Source organism: Euprymna scolopes, chromosome 45, assembly GCF_053919585.1.
Source record: "Euprymna scolopes isolate OS-2025 chromosome 45, ASM5391958v1, whole genome shotgun sequence".
NCBI classification, from domain to species: domain Eukaryota; kingdom Metazoa; phylum Mollusca; class Cephalopoda; order Sepiida; family Sepiolidae; genus Euprymna; species Euprymna scolopes.
In genome coordinates, this window is record NC_136526.1 from 28,543,863 (window position 1) to 28,561,756 (window position 17,894).

The 17,894-nt window shown below is 33.9% G+C and overlaps 1 protein-coding gene across 1 annotated transcript; it reads left to right on the forward strand.

Moving 5' to 3' along the window:
- The first annotated feature begins 11,268 nt into the window (after positions 1 to 11,268).
- Positions 11,269 to 13,017, forward strand: LOC145269322 (uncharacterized). Its single transcript, XM_080125021.1, has one exon. It carries the CDS (start codon positions 11,443 to 11,445, stop codon positions 12,418 to 12,420), a length of 978 nt encoding a protein of 325 aa, XP_079981147.1. The 5' UTR covers positions 11,269 to 11,442; the 3' UTR covers positions 12,421 to 13,017.
- Positions 13,018 to 17,894: the final 4,877 nt, after the last annotated feature.

A 17,894-nucleotide genomic window follows, 5' to 3' on the forward strand; every position in this document is an offset into this window, starting at 1 on the left:
TCGGTCTTTCCCCACTCAAAGGTCACCTTCCGCCCCCATTTTCCCTCCCTAATATTTTCTCCCCAGTAAATCACCCCGATCCCAACTAGAGGTCGTCCTGATTGTTTTTGGCTCCCGGAAAAAAAGTGTACGATCTAATACTTAATTATGATCGGGAGGGACCAACACCAATACACTCTTAGTTCTTAGCTTTTCCCTACCCCCACCATAAACCTTTCACACAACCAGATTCAAAAACTTTTTCATGCAATAGACTTTTTCCTCAGTTTGCATCTTTTATCATTTATATATATATATATATATATATACAATTTATATATATGTATATATATATATATATATATATATATATATATATACAATTTATATATATATATATATATATATATATATATATATACAATTTATATATATATATATATAAATTGTATATACACACACGCATATAAGTACATAATGTTTACAAAAGTGCTGGAGAATTTTTGAGCAGGTTTATCTCCACAGAGGAAATGTGGTATTGTAGCAAAGCATGCAAGTCAAGAGTAACCTCCAAAGTTTTAGAGAAGCTTTGCACTCATCCCCCTCCCCTAAATTTCTTATAGAGCTTTGCACTCATCCCCCTCCCCTATATTTCTTATAGAGCTTTGCACTCATCCCCCTCCCCTATATTTCTTATAGAGCTTTGCACTCATCCCCCTCCCCTATATTTCTTATAGAGCTTCATGCCTAAACTCTTGCTTGTAACTTTTCATTTTTTATTTTACAACGCAAACTGTAATTTTACAGCAAATAAACTTTATAAAAAGGATCTTTATCCTGGGCCCCAAAATCAACAGAGATTGTAATGATCTGGTCCCTGTTGGTTTTGTAATGGGAGTGAAGTTTTGTGCAGTTCTAGGAGGTCCACCCTCCCAGGCCTTGCCTTCTCTCTGTGATAAGGGGTTATTTTATTTCTAATCGCCTGAGGCACTCACATACTGACTTGACGAGAGTCAAATCAACATTCCCAGTCGCTGTGGGGACCGGGGACAACAGCCGTACCGAAAGAGCCCTTTTCAGCTACATATAAAAAACATCAGCCTATAAAAAGTTATCACTTTCTTAGTGTATGAAAAATTCTAATTTCTAGCCTGGACTTTCGATGTTTTACATATTACCTTTTTCTATTACGAACACCCTGCATTATACGTGCACCTTGGATATTACTACTACTACTACTACTACTTCTACTACTACTACATCATCATCATCATTATCATCAACAACAACAACAAAAAACATGGGTCAACTCGACTCTGTTTACACATGTGGCATAACAAGAAACACTCCCCTCACAAAATGATCTCCCCCCCCCCAATTCTTTTCACCGAAAAACAATTTTTTTTCCACAGAAAAAATAAATAACTATTTACTCAACAGTCGAGTCCAACAAAAACACGTTACTGGCGACTAGCCATCCAAAACACTCTTCACAGAAGAACACACTCGAAGCATTTATTTTTTCACAATAATCCACCGAAGTAAACTTGTCAACAAAACTATTATGTGATTAATTATGTGATTCACACCCTATCAGAATACGATGCACACAACACTATACTCCTGCATGCGTCCTGCGACTTCCCCTCACAACCTTTTACTCCATTTCCTGAAGCTGCTTCAAATCCAGCTCACTTCCAGCATCTCCAGCTTCCAGAGACTTCAGCTTACTCCTGCAGCTTTTAGCACTTCCAATTCTCTCCTGCAGCAGCCTCCAGTTTACACCTACAGCCTCCAGCTCACTCCTGCAGCTTCAGTGCTTCCAACCACCAGTTCCTGTGGCCCACTGATGTCCAGATACCTGTACCAGTGCACATTGACATCCAGCTACCCGTACCCGCACATACTAACATCAACCAGTTCCAATTTACACTGATGTCCAGCTACCTGTACCAGTAACTACTGACGTCCAGCTACTTAATTCAGTGCCCGCCGATGTCCTGCTACCAGTTTCTAGCATCAGGTCCGGTTTATACAATACGGATCAATCTGAGACACGTCATTCTACTTTAAACACATAGAAATTTCAACACAGTGACGACACACACATTCATGGCCCACCTGATCCTATCACACCATCTCCATTTTCATTCATTTTAACTTATTTCTTGATGAAAATAAAACACAATATACTACCGTCTTTAACTGATTATCATTGTTTTTCATCCTTCTTTGCTATTGCCATTACCTCCTTGCCTTGTGTCTACTTTATTAGTTGCGCCATCAAATTGACACCTTCACACCAATTCCGGCATTCTAAACACTAGGATTTTGCTGATTCATTTAGCTTTAAAATTTTTCCATTGTAATTTGAACCGTAATTTGTAATTTATCCAATGGATTTATCTTCCTTAGAATAGACCTACCATTAGATTTCATTTTTTGAAAAAATCAGAATATCATGTATTTGAGATATCTAAAAGATAAAAATAGCAGTGTTTTTATATTTTTGAACTGTTTTATGTTGTTTTTAATATATATATATATATATATATATATATATATATATATATATATATATATATATATATATAACTATTACCATAATTTAAAGTGTTTTTAATATACTTTTTAAACTAAAATTTGTTTTAAATATAATTTTTTACTATTACTATTATTTAAAGTACTTATACACACACACACACACACACACACACACACACACATATATATATGCATATATTTAACTATTACTATTATTTGAAGTGTTATTTATACTTAGATATTTTTGGACTATTACAATTATTTAAAGTGTTTTTTTATATATATCATTAAACTATTACTATTGTTTAAAGTGTTTTATATATATATATATATATATATATATTATATATATATAATTATTTTTAACTATTACTATTATTTTAAGTGTTTTTATATGTGTATTTTTTAACTATTATTATTATTATTTAAAGTGTTTTTTATATTTTTTAACTATTACTATTATTTAAAGTGTTTTTAAAACATAATTCTTTTAAACTATTCAATTATTTAAAGTGTTTTACTATTATTATTACTATTATTACTAAAAGTAAAGTGTTTTACTATTTTATTATTATTACTACTAGTGTTTTTATATATGTTTTAAATATTACTATTATTTAAAGTTGTTTTTATATTTATATATTTTTTTAACTATAACTATTATTCAAAATGCTTTTTGAATTTATATATATAACTATTACTATTATTTAAAGTGTTTTTATATATTATTATTATTAAAGGTGTTTTTAATAAATTTTTTCTTCGTTTTTAACTATTACTATCATTTAATGGGTTTTTAATATATTTTTGTTTGGTTTTAACTATTACTATTATTTACAGTGTTTTTAATATATATTTCTTGTTTTTTTTTAATTATTACTATTATTTGAAGTGTGTTTTACATATTTTTGTTTGTTTTTAACTATTACTATGATTTAAAGTGTTTTAAATATATTTTTGTTTTTTAACTATTACTATTATTGAAAGTGTTTTAATATATATTTTTTGTTTTTAATTATTACTGTTATTTAAAGTGATTTTATAAATTTTCTTATAACTATTACTGAAGTAAAATGGGTGGGGGGTGATCAACTCAAATACACAAACGGAATGTTCAAGAAAGATTATCGCTACAGTCCTCTGTCTCTACTCTCGTTGCCTTCTCTCCTGGCTGATCGGGAATCATCTCCCAGCACCGAGAAATGAACATCGTTTTATAGGTTCCATCTTCACGCACACACGAGATTATGCGAGAACGGACGAAATTAAAATGCTGGCCGCCATGTTTGTTCTTCCTTTTCTTCGCCTGAACTCACTCGCTGAGCACCCACGGTAAGACTTCTCTTTCTTGCTTCTAACCACATGCCTCCCTGATCTCAAGATCACATTTCATAGTCTCTCATCCACTGTGGCGGTCGCCTCTCTCTACTTGGCCTCTGAGGTGTCTCGTCCTCCTCCTGTGGCTGCACACTCCCCTCCACCGCTTCACCCTCAACTGGTCTGACGTCGAGAATGTGCCTCGGGACTCCTCCCACCACAATGTTGTTACTAGTGTTCCTCCCAGTCACGCGACCTCTACTCCATTGTGTGGTGCAGCGCGCCCCCGGTGGCTTCACCCATACCTCGTCCCCGAGTTTAATTGTCCCTGTGGCCTCTACTTCTCGGCTTGCCAGCTCCACCCTGAGATGTCTCCAGGAATATGCAAACATTGACAGTTGCGGGACCGTCTCTGGTACTTGTCCCAGTTTAGGCGACATGTTATACCAGAAGACGGCTTGCTCAGGTGAGGTGCCTCCTCTTTCCGCAACTGCTTTTATGGTGCGGTGGTTTCTCTCCACGATCCCATTGCCACTAGGTCTGTAGGCAGCTCTGAAAAATTGTTGGATTTTCCATTTCTTCAGTACTTCTGTCACTGCTACGCAGTCCCGTTGTCGGTTAACAACTCTTCCACGGGGGCTCGCTCCAAAAACACCTCATCAAGGATTACCGCTATTTCATTGCCTGTTCCTCCACGTAGCTTCTTCCATAGGGCAAATGGCCCGGGCCCACAGTCAATCATGGTCAGGTAAAGTCCACCCCTGTAATGGGTGACATCGCATACCAGTCTCTCCCAGGTCCCACTCATCTCCAATTGGCCAGCTTCATGCGTGCTTGGAGCAGGATAAATCGACTGACATCTGTCACATGTCCTGACCACTTGCCTCACTTGCTCCTTGGTGATCCTCGGGTCGACTTTTTTCACTAAGTACCAAGTCCTCTGTACCCCCATATGGTGCAAATTGTGCAGTTCTCGCACGCCAACATCATCTAGATCCGATGCAGCAATAACATCTTTCTTTGGCAACAGCCAACTCTTCTTCACTCTCGTGAGAGCATCTGCTCGGTTCTTTTCAGAAGCCACCATGTCTACGCGAAGCTTCAAACAAAACTCTTGCATCAGCTCAGCCAGCACCCCAAGCCTGCGCTTCACTAACATCTCCGCAGCTCCTTTCGTTTTTATCATTTTTTCGCTTGAAATGAGAGACTTTAGCCAAGCAAACACCGTGGCAGAGTCTGTTTTGATGCAGATGTCACATAGTTCCCATTTCAAGGCCAGATTGACTCCTTTTATTGTCGCGTCTAATTCCGCCACATTGATGTGGCTGATGTCATTCTTTTTCCTCATCCAGGCTGCATCTTCTGCAACTACTCCTCCAATTTCCAAAACGACCCCTGTTGCAATGCTGCTCGCATCGCACCACACGACTCCATCCAATGTTCGCGGTATGTTCAAGGTTCCCTGGACTGGGTCTTGCCGTTCTGCTTCTTTCAGGAGCTTTTCCATCATGGCGACCGTTCTTTCTCCCACCTTATCATTCCATCCTCGTCCTTCGGCGTGTCTCTTTATGTAGCTGTATGCTGGTCTAAGCCAGCTAGCAATGGGGTAATGTCCGATCAACTTTCCGCATCTGGAAAAAAGTTCACGTCTGTTGAGCTCCTGCTTCAGTTGTGAGATCTCGTTTCCCCTACGAAACTCTAGGCTGCCTGACGCACCTCGTTTCAGTTTTAGGCCCAAAGCAGCCCCTCCGTCTAATTTTTCCGGCTCTTTGGTAACCAACCCGAACTTCTTCAAATGAGCCACCACCTCCTTGACAGTTACCACAGTCTCATTCACCAGAATGTCGTCTATGTATGAGCTCATTACCCCATCTCCCTTTCCCATTGTCTCCAGAGTCTTCCTGAGGATAGTTGACATAATCTTGGGTGCCGAATTTAACCCGAACCCCACTCGCGTAAGGCAGTAGGTTTTGCCTTTGTACTTGACTAACTGATATTTCCAGAGCTTCTTGGCAACATGGAATTGCAAATAGGCAGATTTTAGATCTACCAACGTAGACCCTAATGGTCTCACTGCACACATCTATGGTGTCGCCTCCCGTATGGCACTTAACATGGCCATTCAGCTCTCGGAAATCCAGGACCGGTCTTACTTTCCGTTTAGTTGTTTGCAGAATGGCCATCAACGGCAAAATGCCCGACTTCACATCATCCGTCCAAGGCATCAGTATCCCCTCCTCAATCCATCGGTCGACTTCCTGCTCAAACTCCTTTCTCGACCCTCCTCTAAGCGAATTTGTGTAGCATGCCACCCTGTTTGTCAGCGATGGCGCTTGATGTTTCCATGCCCACTCCACCATCCACCACTCTCCGTTGAATTCGGCTCGGAAGTGCTGATCTTTGATCGACAATTTTCTTTCCTCCCCAGTTTGTTTATCCCTCTGGTGGCGTTCTCCGTCACCGCGCACTCAGCTAGTCCGAACCTCACGTTGTCACATGTGATGGTAACACCTCCAAGGCGGCATATAACATCCATTCCAATGATGGCTTGGACGCCAGGCACCAGGCGATCAGTGACAATTGCATGGACCCTCATCCAATGTTCAGCAATATCAATAGTGACGGTCTTCCTCCCTCGACACTTCACTCACGACCCATCGAATGCCACTACTTCACCCTTCCCTTTCCATCTTCTGACCAGGGTAGTGTGCACCATAGTAGTGGTGCAGCCAGTGTCAATCAGGGCCATAACTTCCCGTCCTTCCACCGCAATCTTCTGTTTGGGCATCTGCTGCGGGTGCGCCTCTTCTCGAATTGGGGCGGCCGCTGGCGTGTCGGCCTCCTCTCGCCAGTTTCCCAAACTTGTGCATTTTACCGCTAAATGGCCTCTTCGATTGCATTTGTAACACACTGTCCGTTGCAAGAACTTCCTGCAGTCTCTTCTCATGTGTGGTCCCCCGCATTCGAAGCATGCGATTCCTGGGTTTGGCAGATTCCTGCCCACATCCTGCTGTACCGTTGCTGTCGTTCCTCCAGGCTCCATGGGCTGGGTGCTCACCAAGATTTTTGCAGTTTTAAGCAGCTCACTCACATCCAGCGTCTCCACTCCCGGGATCTGCTGCAACCTTTTCAATATCTCTTCCGGGAACCCGGTAACAAAAGTCATCTTGACTACGTGACTCGTGGCATGTCCCCTGATGCCCGACAACTCAACCAATCTCCTTATCTCATTCGCGTAGACATCAACAGATTCACCAGTCCACCTCTTCTCTTTCAGCTTATTAAAGGCCTCGAAAGGCCCTTCTGCAAAAGCTTTGATCAGTCGACCCTTGATGGCGTCTGCGTCACCCTGTTCCCGCTCACTGAGCTCCAAATAGAGGGCCAGTGCGTCCCCTTCTAGGAACAGTGGTATTACTGCTGCCACATCATCCCTCTTCTGAATCCTTGCTACAAGGTCCACTTTTTAAAGCCACGCCACCACATCACCGTCGCCATTAAAAGGCTTAATCATGTTGCTTAAGCCTGCATTGGCCATCGCCGAAATAGCTTGAAGTAAAATGGGGGGGGTTCACCTCAAATACACAAACGGAATGTTCAAGAAAGATTATCGCTACAGTCCTCTGTCTCTACTCTCGTTGCCTTCTCTCCTGGCTGATCGGGAATCATCTCCCAGCACCGAGAAATGAACATCGTTTTATAGGTTCCATCTTCACGCACACACGAGATTATGCGAGAACAGACGAAATAAAAATGCTGGCCGCCATGTTTGTTCTTCCTTTTCTTCGCCTGAACTCACTCGCTGAGCACCCACGGTAAGACTTGTCTTTCTTGCTTCTAACCACAATTACTATTATTTAAAGTGTTTTAAATATATTTTTTGTTTTTAACTATTACAATTATTGAAAGTGTTTTAATATATATTTTTTGTTTTAACTATAACTATTATTTAAAGATTTTTATATGTGTATTTTAAAACTATTACTATTATTAAGTGTTTTAATATATTGTTTTTTTAACTATTACTATTATTTAAAGTGTTTTATATATTTTTTAACTATTACTATTATTTAAAGTGTTATATATATATATATATATATATATATATATATATATATTAACTATTACTTAGTGTTTTAGATATATTCTTTAACTACTACTATTATTTAAAGTGTTTTATATATTTTTTTGACTAAAATCTGTTTTTGTTAAACATATTTGAGAGCAATGTTTTTAATATAATTTTTTTAACTATTACTATTATTTAACGTGTTTTATATATATATGCATATTTTTTAACTAAAATATGTTTTTATATACTTTTACGACTATCTTTTTTTTAATATAATTTAAAGAAACTAAAATCTGTTTTTATGTAATTTTTTTAAAACTAAAATTTGTTTTTAATATAATTGTTTTACTATTACAATATTTTAAAGTTTTTTTCATATATTTTTTAATTATTACTTTTATTTAAAGTGTTTTATATATTTTGTAAACTAAAATCTGTGTTAATATAATTTTTTAACTGTTACTATTATTTAAAGTTATTTTTATGCATATTTTTTACTATTACCATTGTTTAAAGTGTCTCTACTATATTTTTTGTTTTTAACTATTACTATTATATAAAGTGTTTTTATATATTTATATTTGTTTTAACTATTACTATTATTTAAAATGTATTTTATATATTATTTTACTAAACTCAATTTTATGTTAAAATATTTGAGAGCAATGTTTTTAATATAATTTTTTAACTATTAGTATTATTTAAATTGTTTTTAATATACTTTTTAACTGTCACTATTATTTAAAGTGTTTTATATATGCATACATTTAGACTATAATCTGTTTTATGTTGTTTTTAATATAATTTTTTAATTTTTTTTTAACTAAAATCTGTTTTATGATGTTATTTTATATATTTTTTTAAACTAACATCTGTATTTAATATAATTTTTTTAAACTAAAATCTTTTTTATATAATTTTTTTAAACTAAAAGTGACGGTAAAATCCAAATGTAAAACTTCAAGAAAGTTAAAAGGAGAGTATTTCTTCGAAACTCCGCGGATTAAGGACTATCCATTTATCTAGTGTTTCCTTTTCAGATTAAATATGTTTTTAACTCATTTCAAAGTGTTTTTTAACATATTTTATCAACTGTTTGCTCATATATATATATGTATATATATATATATATATATATATATATATATATATATATATATATATATAACTATTACTTTTATTTAATGTGTTTTAATATACGTATATATTTTTTTAACTATTACTATTATTTAAAGTGTTATATATATATATATATATATATATATATATATATATATATATATATATATATATTAAACTAAAATCTATTTTATGTTGTTGTTAATATATATTTTTTAACTATAATCTGTTTTAATATCATTTTTTTGACTAAAATCTGTTTTTAATATAATTTTTTGGGTTTGTATTACTGTACACATAGATTCGAAAAAGTTGTCAAAAAACAAATATAGAACAAATAAATGTTATCAAAGGCAAGATAAGTTACTTTTCTACCTAACTGGATATATTTTTTGTGTTTTTATTCAGTGTAACATGTTTATTCAGCTCGAAAAACATGCAGTGTTTACCGATGTATTGGAAAATTCAAAATGGCAGCCGACTCTCTCTCGGAGAGGGTAAGTTTGGGAAAAGGTATTATAAATAATAAACTAGACAAAATACTGTTAGAAAACAACCGAATATATGTCAACTTATGTCACGGTAACATATATTGAGCGAATTTCTAACAGTATTTTGTCTAGTTTATTATTTATAATACCTTTTCCCAAACGTACCCTCTCCGAGAGAGAGTCGGCTGCCATTTTGAATTTTCCAATACATCGGTAAACACTGCATGTTTTTCGAGCTGAATAAACATGTTACACTGAATAAAAACACAAAAAATATATCCAGTTAGATAGAAAAGTAACTTATCTTGCCTTTGATAACATTTATTTGTTCTATATTTGTTTTTTGACAACTTTTTCGAATCTATGTGTACAGTAATAAAAACCCAATTTTTTTACTAGTACTATTATTAAAAGTGGTTTAATATAATTTTTTAAAAAAACTAAAATCTATTTTATGTTAAAAAAATATTTGAGAGCAAGTGTTTTTGGTGAAATCGGCGCTTTTGCAAACAGCGTAACCGATGCAAGAGTTAATTAAGAGACACGTCACCAATATTGATTATAACCATATATTGGTCAAGGGAGATAACTCAGCATGACGTTGTTATTGAGAGATGTACACATCTCCCTCTTCCATTTTGTGTTTACGATTTCAGTTTTGTTTGGTGTTTTCTTCTGTACACTCGAGAATAAAGTCTTTTCAGGCCTTCAAATGGTTTTGTGTGATTTACCCTTATTTACTGACATGGTAGCAGCAGCGGTTTATTTACCCTCATTCGCTATTCCGAAATAGTTAAATAAAGAAAAAAAGAATTTATATGTCCTTCAGATAAGAAGGACATTAACCAGTAAACCACTAACTAATTTAGCGACTTCCTGAAAGGATTATCATGATGAGACAGGGCTATCGAAAGGTGTATCAGAATTTTTGTAGGAATTTTTGACACCCCTAACACGAAACTGCGAATAAAATATAAAAAAAACTCGTAATTTCTCTTTTAAAAGTGGTTTGTTTATTTTCTTTATGGATTATACTTCCAAAATAAACTATTAAAGTTGTATAAAATGTAATAGAAATATTATTATTTTTTATTTAAAAAAGAAAACTAATGAAATTAATTGAATTTTACGAGTTTAGTATTTTTCAATTTTTAAAGTTTAAAAATTGAAAAATTCTGAAATCGTAAAATTTTTAAATCTATCAAAATTTTTCTATTGATTCTATTTTTACGATATTTTCAGAGTCAATGTGAAATATAATATAGTAGGGAGTTGGGTAATTAATTAAAAAAAACACACCAAAATTCTTTCCTTTATTTTCAGATTAATAAACAAAACACTCTCTCGAATATGCTGATTGCTGCGACGCTGCGTACAACACCAGAGCAGAGCAGAGCCGATGCGTATTTTGCTATGGGGGCCTTAGTGAGGCCCGGCCTCACTCGTGTACGTCAACCAAAAAATACATTTATGCAAAATATAATCAAGTATTACATATTTTTGTGAAGTATTAACTGTAGGCAAATTACTTATAGTAGTACTCATTGACGTGCGCGTGTGATAAGTGCTTTCGTTCAGAGTCACACATTTTTGCTTACAGAATCATTTGGCGGAAGTGACGTCAGACAATTTTTCAGGTGCGGACCAACATTGTAGTAATGTAGTTTTTGGGGGTGTTTTTTTAAGCAAATATAAAAATTAAAGTTTTATTCAGTCTGCGATAATTTCAAAAAATCCAATTTGTCTATCTAGTAACACGTTCCAACTGGGGACTCACAAAGGATACAATTAAAAATAAAGTTTAAAAATAATTAAATAGTGAATTCGTGTAAGGCCCTGTAATATTTTGGTCGAGTACATGTAGAGGAAGGTTAACAAACAAACAAAACACACCGTTTCTTTCACGTCAGAAAACAACTAACGATGAATTTTACAGTCTTAAGCGAGCAGCTCCAAACAACGAACGGAGTCCTCGACTTTTGTCAACAAAGAAAGTTACTAGCAAAGACAAAGAAATGTGCATCGTGCGGCTACAGGTGCAACCTTGCTAAAAGAGGAAATATTACGGATGGCTATGCCTGGAGGTGCCAGGATACCAAGTGCCGACGTTTGACATCAATCCGGACAGGTACCTTTTTTGCCAATTCTAGACTGACAATTGCCTGCATTATAAAAATCATCTACTTGTGGGCGTTCGAGCGAGCAACTCAAAAAAATCTCCAGCGCGAATGTGGAATAAGATCGACGCACACCATCGCCGACTGGAGGAATTTCCTTAGAGACATTTGCCGGGATTATTTTCTAAGGAATCCTCGGCAGATAGGAGGCCCAGGCCATACGGTGGAGATAGATGAGGCTCTTTTCAACCGACGCAAACATAATGTCGGCAGAATACTCACACCGATTTGGGTCTTTGGGGGATATGACTCCGCCGAGAAGGAAGGTTTCTTGGTGAGTGTACCAAACCGTAATGCAGAAACTCTCCTTCCATTAATAAAACAATATATTCTGCCAGGGACCACGGTCGTATCTGACCGTTGGAAGGCATATAAAAAAGTGAAGGGAGAGGGGTATCGCTATTTAACAATAAACCACAGACTTCACTTCGTAGATCCTGAAACGAAGGCCACGACGAATCATGTGGAGCGAATGTGGAAGGAAGCCAAACAACGCAACAAAGCAGAATATGGAACCAGCCGAGAACTTTTGGACACATATCTTTTAGAGTTTATGTGGAGGCAAACGTTTGGTAGTGCTCCGTTTGTCTCCATACTAGCTCACATCGCCGAAAGCTACCCGGTTGATGATGACGAGCTTCCTAGCATGTCCGCTACCTCTTCTGCGTCCACTTTGCCGTCGTCTGATGCCGTCCAAAAGTCTGAGGAAACAACATCTTCCTAAGGAAATCTTCCTGGCATTTGTTATGATTCAATTAATAGACAAAAAAAAGCTTCTTCCTTTGAAGTTTTTTTTTGAAACAAACAAAAGAAAATCCAGGTACTTGTGCACTTATTAATCCGCGCTATTTTTTAAAATAGTATTTTCAAGTTTATTAAGAATGGCTTTCTAATTAATAACATTATTTCAGCACGGATCAATAAGTGCAGTAGTACCAAAATCCATAAAATTATTTATTTGACAAACAAAAAAACCTGTTCCTTTGGACTTTTCCTTGAACAAAAATTTCTTAAAAATTATTTGAAAAAAAAAACAAAACAACAACAAAAAAAAACAACTCCGGTTAGGGTTGTTTTTTTTTTGTTTTTTTTTCAGTGGTTTCAAAAACAACTTGAAAAAAAAGTGCTCGAAGAAAAAAAAGCTTTCCACTTTTCCTTCAGAAAAGAAAAATATTACATTAAAAAATTTTTTTTTTTAAACTTGTTGCTTTAAACCTTTTCTTGAAAAATTTCCTGGAATTTTTTGCCTTTTTACAAACAAACTTGTTCCTTTGAACGTTTTCCCGAAAAAAAAAGTCATAAAAAAAAAACTTTCATTGAACTACTGTTTGCTAGTTATAACATTTTCTTCACAGTTAAAATTTGGCACTAGTGCACTTATTGATCCGTGTTGAAATAATAACGTTATTATTTAAAAAAAACATTCTTAACATGGGGAGGGGATGGTGTTTTGTACCTATTCTATACTTTAACCTTACAATTGAATAAAAAAAACATATCAAAACTTTAATTAAACATGGAAATACGATTTAAAAAATAGCGTGGATCAGTAAGTGTACTAACATCCAAGTCTTTATTTGAACTTTTAATAAAAATATGTTTATGCACTTTTTTTTTAATCAAACATCAAGTGTTGGTAATTTCTTTTTTCACATCAAACATCAAAATTATTTATCAACAGTTTGTTTTTATCAAACAAAGAAAACAACAGTTCATAAATATTTTAAAATAAAATCGTGTAGGAAAAAAAAACATTCCATAAATACTTTTATGTGATATTTTTATGTTTGATGTAAAAAAATTACCAAGAGCTGACATTTTGTTATAAAAAACCGTTCATAAACATATTTTTATTATAAAGGTTTAAATTTGTTATAAAATTTCAAATAAAGACAGTTTGAATAAAATTTCTATTTTTACATTTTCTTAAAAAAAAAAACAACCTACATCATGTACAGTGTTGGTCATATGTACCTTGAAATTTGTCTGACGTCACTTCTGCGGAATGGCTTTTTTAGCAAAGAAGTGCGAAAATTTTGTTAGCAAAGAAGTGCGACTCTTAACAAAAGCCCAAATTACCATTCTTCAGCAATTTGTGTCACATTTTCTATATATATGAATTCGTATTCCTGTTTGTTCACAAGTTGATTAATATGTACAAAAATCGGTACTAGTGCACTTATTGATCCGTTATTATTTAAAAAGCCATTCTTAACATGGGGAGGGTGTTTTGTACCTATTCTATACTTTAATCGTACAACTGAATAAAAAAAACATAATAAAACTTGGAAATACGATTTAAAAAATAGCGCGGATCATTAAGTGCACTAGCATCCAAAAATCCATTACTTTATCATATTATTCATTCCTATATATACTATGATTATTGCAAAATATAAGTTTCAAGAGGTGACATCATTTGCATATTACATTAAGGAAAATCGACTTTATTAAATAGCGGTGTATTAGTTATTGTTTATAGTGAGAGAATTATTTTAACTGTTCTATTTAAGTTTATTATTTAAATTAGATTTATATTAATAACATTTAATTTAATATATTTTAACCGACATCGATTTTTTTTATGAATCGGTTTTAGTTATCTCCCTTGGGCGCGAACTTTGTTCTTTGTTTTCTTTTTCGGCGGATATTAAAACAGAACTTTCAAGCATTATTTTTGGAATTAGTTTAAATAAAATACTTTCCGTGATTTTGCAATTAACATTGTGGTCCAGTGAATTTTTATTTAAAAATAAACAAACAATTCAACTACAATTCTTTATTTAAAACAAAACAAAAAAACTTTCATTTATGTATTTTTACCAGTTTTTTTTTCTTCACATTTTTTTGACATCGTAACTGTTATGTTTTTTTTCTTTTAATAACGCAATAAGTCATAACTCATCATTTTTATAACATAAAAACGTGTATTTCTGTTATGTGGAAAAAAAACTATTTAGAGGGTAAAGTAGATTACCCGGTGATAGCGTAAGCTCCGAGGGGTTGCAAAGGATGCCCTATGCGACCCCCCCCCCCTACTGGGTCGAGTAACAAGTATTGTAGTATGGCGAGCAGCGAGTAACTAAGTTGTGCCAACCGTTCACCAGTAATTCATTAACAGAACTGGTACTAGTCAGAGACACAATTCTTTTATAACAGAAGAATTGTGCCTCCCCCTACTCCTCCACGTCTATAAGAGATTCGTCCTCTCAACCACTCGGATTAGAATTCCGCCCTCGAGGCCGGCGCCACCAAGTAAGCAATCTCCTTTTTTATTTTTATTTTTATTTTCTCACAGTTAACACAAATTCTATTTTTATATTTTTGAATCTGAATTATTTACAGTTTGTTTTCGTTGCAACAAACCATAAAGACAAATTTTTCTAGAGTGAAGTAGCATAAAAGAAATTCGCTTAAACTGGAATATAGTCATAAAAAGGTGCTCAATATCCAGAGAATAGCTTCTCTTCGTATCCGTTCTGCCGAATGTCACATACTTCTTTTTTTTTTTTGGAGGGGGGGGGCAACATTTTCATGTTTTCATTCCTTCTTTTATTTTTGAAATTTTTGTTGGGGTAACGATAGAGTTGACATATAATGAAAAACTGCTCAATATTCTTAATATAGCACATGTGACGAAACCGAACTTCATATTCACCCTGGCAACGCTGGATATCCACGCTAGTTATTAATATTTTTATGGTGATGTTTACATTTGGCCGTGAAGGCAAAACGAATAGTTAACAAAAAGTACTTCCAACGTGCACCACAGATTACTCCCCCCATATAACACGATGTAAGTGTAATTTAAGATTATCATCTTAACTTTTTTTACCATTTAAAAGAAACTCATGAAATTTTTGATACTTATTCATTTTTAGGTGCTACTGCACTTACTGATCCGCACTATTTTTTAAATCGTATTTCCAAGTTTAATTATTATGTTTTATGATATGTTTTTTTTTATTCTACTAGCATTTCAGCCCGGCGTTGCCCGGGTGTTTGAATGTGTGTGTTGAGCAAAATCATTGGATGTGTGTGTTGAGCAAAATCATTGGATGTGTGTGTTGAGCAAAAAAAAAAGTGTTAGTAGAAAGGCAGGCTCGAACCCGTAAAAGATGAAAAGAACGGGGAAAAAAACGTCTTTGTCGTTACGACCACCGCCAAACCGGAAGTGAGGTTTTAATTAAGGCTAGACAATTGAAAGGAGAGGATGACTTTAAAAAATATTGGCGAAAAAAGCGACCCCCCCCTTGTAGAAACGTGCCCAGGTGAAGGTGAAAATATTAATGTTTTTAGCCAATTTTTCGATATTTGTTGTGTGAAAGGTTGAACTTCAAAACGATACTGATCTTGTAAAAATCCGTCGCCTCTGTTGAAAGTTTTAGGCACACATGCAAACATACATACATTTATATATTGGTAACTAAAAAATTTTCGACCCAAACCGATTAAAAAGCTTGCTCTTTCTCTGAATACTCTTTATGTAAAATTTCAAATGTTTAGACCAGAAAGTGTCTGAGTAATTTGGTAGAAACCGCAGAGATCAAATTTTTTAAAACTTTGGCCCCTATACATTCATTGACCTCTTAACATTTATTGTTTGGAGCTCAAATCAAGTTAAGTTAAATCTATGTCGAAGGAACCTATATCTAAAATTTCAAGTGTTTAGACCCAAAATTGTCGGAGGAGTTTGGTAGATTTCTCAAAGTTCAAAATATTAAACTTTGACTCCTTAACCGCCAAATTTCTGGCCGAAAATGAATTATATAGATTTTCCCAAATGTCAGTACCCTGTATATCAAATTTCGAGTCTGTAGACTTAAAAGTTATTGTGTAGGGAAATGTACACGCACACACACACAGACACTTCACTTTTATAGATATATAGATAGATTAAACAAAAATATATACGTATACATAAATATATATGGAAACAATTTTGTGTTTACTATAAACTTTTTACACAAATATTATACAAGTATAAATCAAGTAGAATATCTGCATAAATATAATTACACGTAATAGTTAACTAAAGATGATCATCCCATACGAAAACCGAAACAACTAATAGGGAATTAATTAAAATTAATGTTAAAAAGAATATGCAAATTAGCTAGATATTTTGCTAGTGAATGCAATCCCACAACCCATATATAAGAAAATTGTATTTTCTTTTTAAATAAATAGAAAAGAGGGTTTTTAATATGAATATCAATACACACAAAAGAAAAACGAATTCATAGCAGTATAGATTGTAAGGTACAGAATAGGTACAAAACACCATCCCCTCCCCATGTTAAGAATGGCTTTTTAAATAATAACTTTATTATTTCAGCACGGATCAATAAGTGCATGAGTAGGTGTATCAGAATTTTGGGGGAATTTTTGACACCCCTAACACAAAACTGCGAATAAAATATAAAAAAAACTCGTAATTTCTCCTTTAAAAGTGTGTTGTTTATTTTCTTTATGGAATATACTTCCAAAATAAACTATTAAAGTTGTTTCAAAAATAATAGAAATATTATTTTTTTATTTAAAAAAAAAACAGTGTTAACAAAGTGCCGGCGCGCCTTCATGCAGCCATTTTTTTTTTACGTAATGAAATCAATTGAATTTTATGAGTAAAATATTTTTAAATTTTAAAACTTTAAAAATCTATCAAAATTTTTCTAATCGTTCAATTTTTACGATATTTTCAGGTCAATATGAAATTTTATGCGCTTTCCAATAAACCGAATATAATATTTTAGACAAAGGTTTTTTTTAAATTCACCCCCCTCCCATTATTAAATGTCTATTAAAATTTTAATAATTGATTTATGTACCAAAGTTTAATAAATCACAAATTGAAGATAAAAGTCAATGAATAAAATATTCTAATTTAAAACAAAAAAAGTGTTTTTTGGAAACTTACCTGTAAAGTTCAAAGTGTAAAACCTTTTTTTTTAAAAACATTGATTTTTTTTCTAATTGGAAGCTTATGTTAAGTACATATTGTCAAGTAAATATTGGACGCTGACGACAATTTTTTCTATTTCATTCAATGTTTTCTTTTTTTTTTAGATATTTAAAAAATTCACTCAATAAAGAAGAATTTAAAATATATTAAATCAAAAATTTATGTATTTCTTTGAGAAAAGAAAAAAATTCATAGACTGTTTTTTTTTTTAAATCAAAAACGTATAAGTAAAA

Bases quoted from the DNA above. Each gene is read 5' to 3' on its own strand.
- LOC145269322 (XM_080125021.1), top strand. From the start codon at position 11,443: ATGAATTTTACAGTCTTAAGCGAGCAGCTCCAAACAACGAACGGAGTC.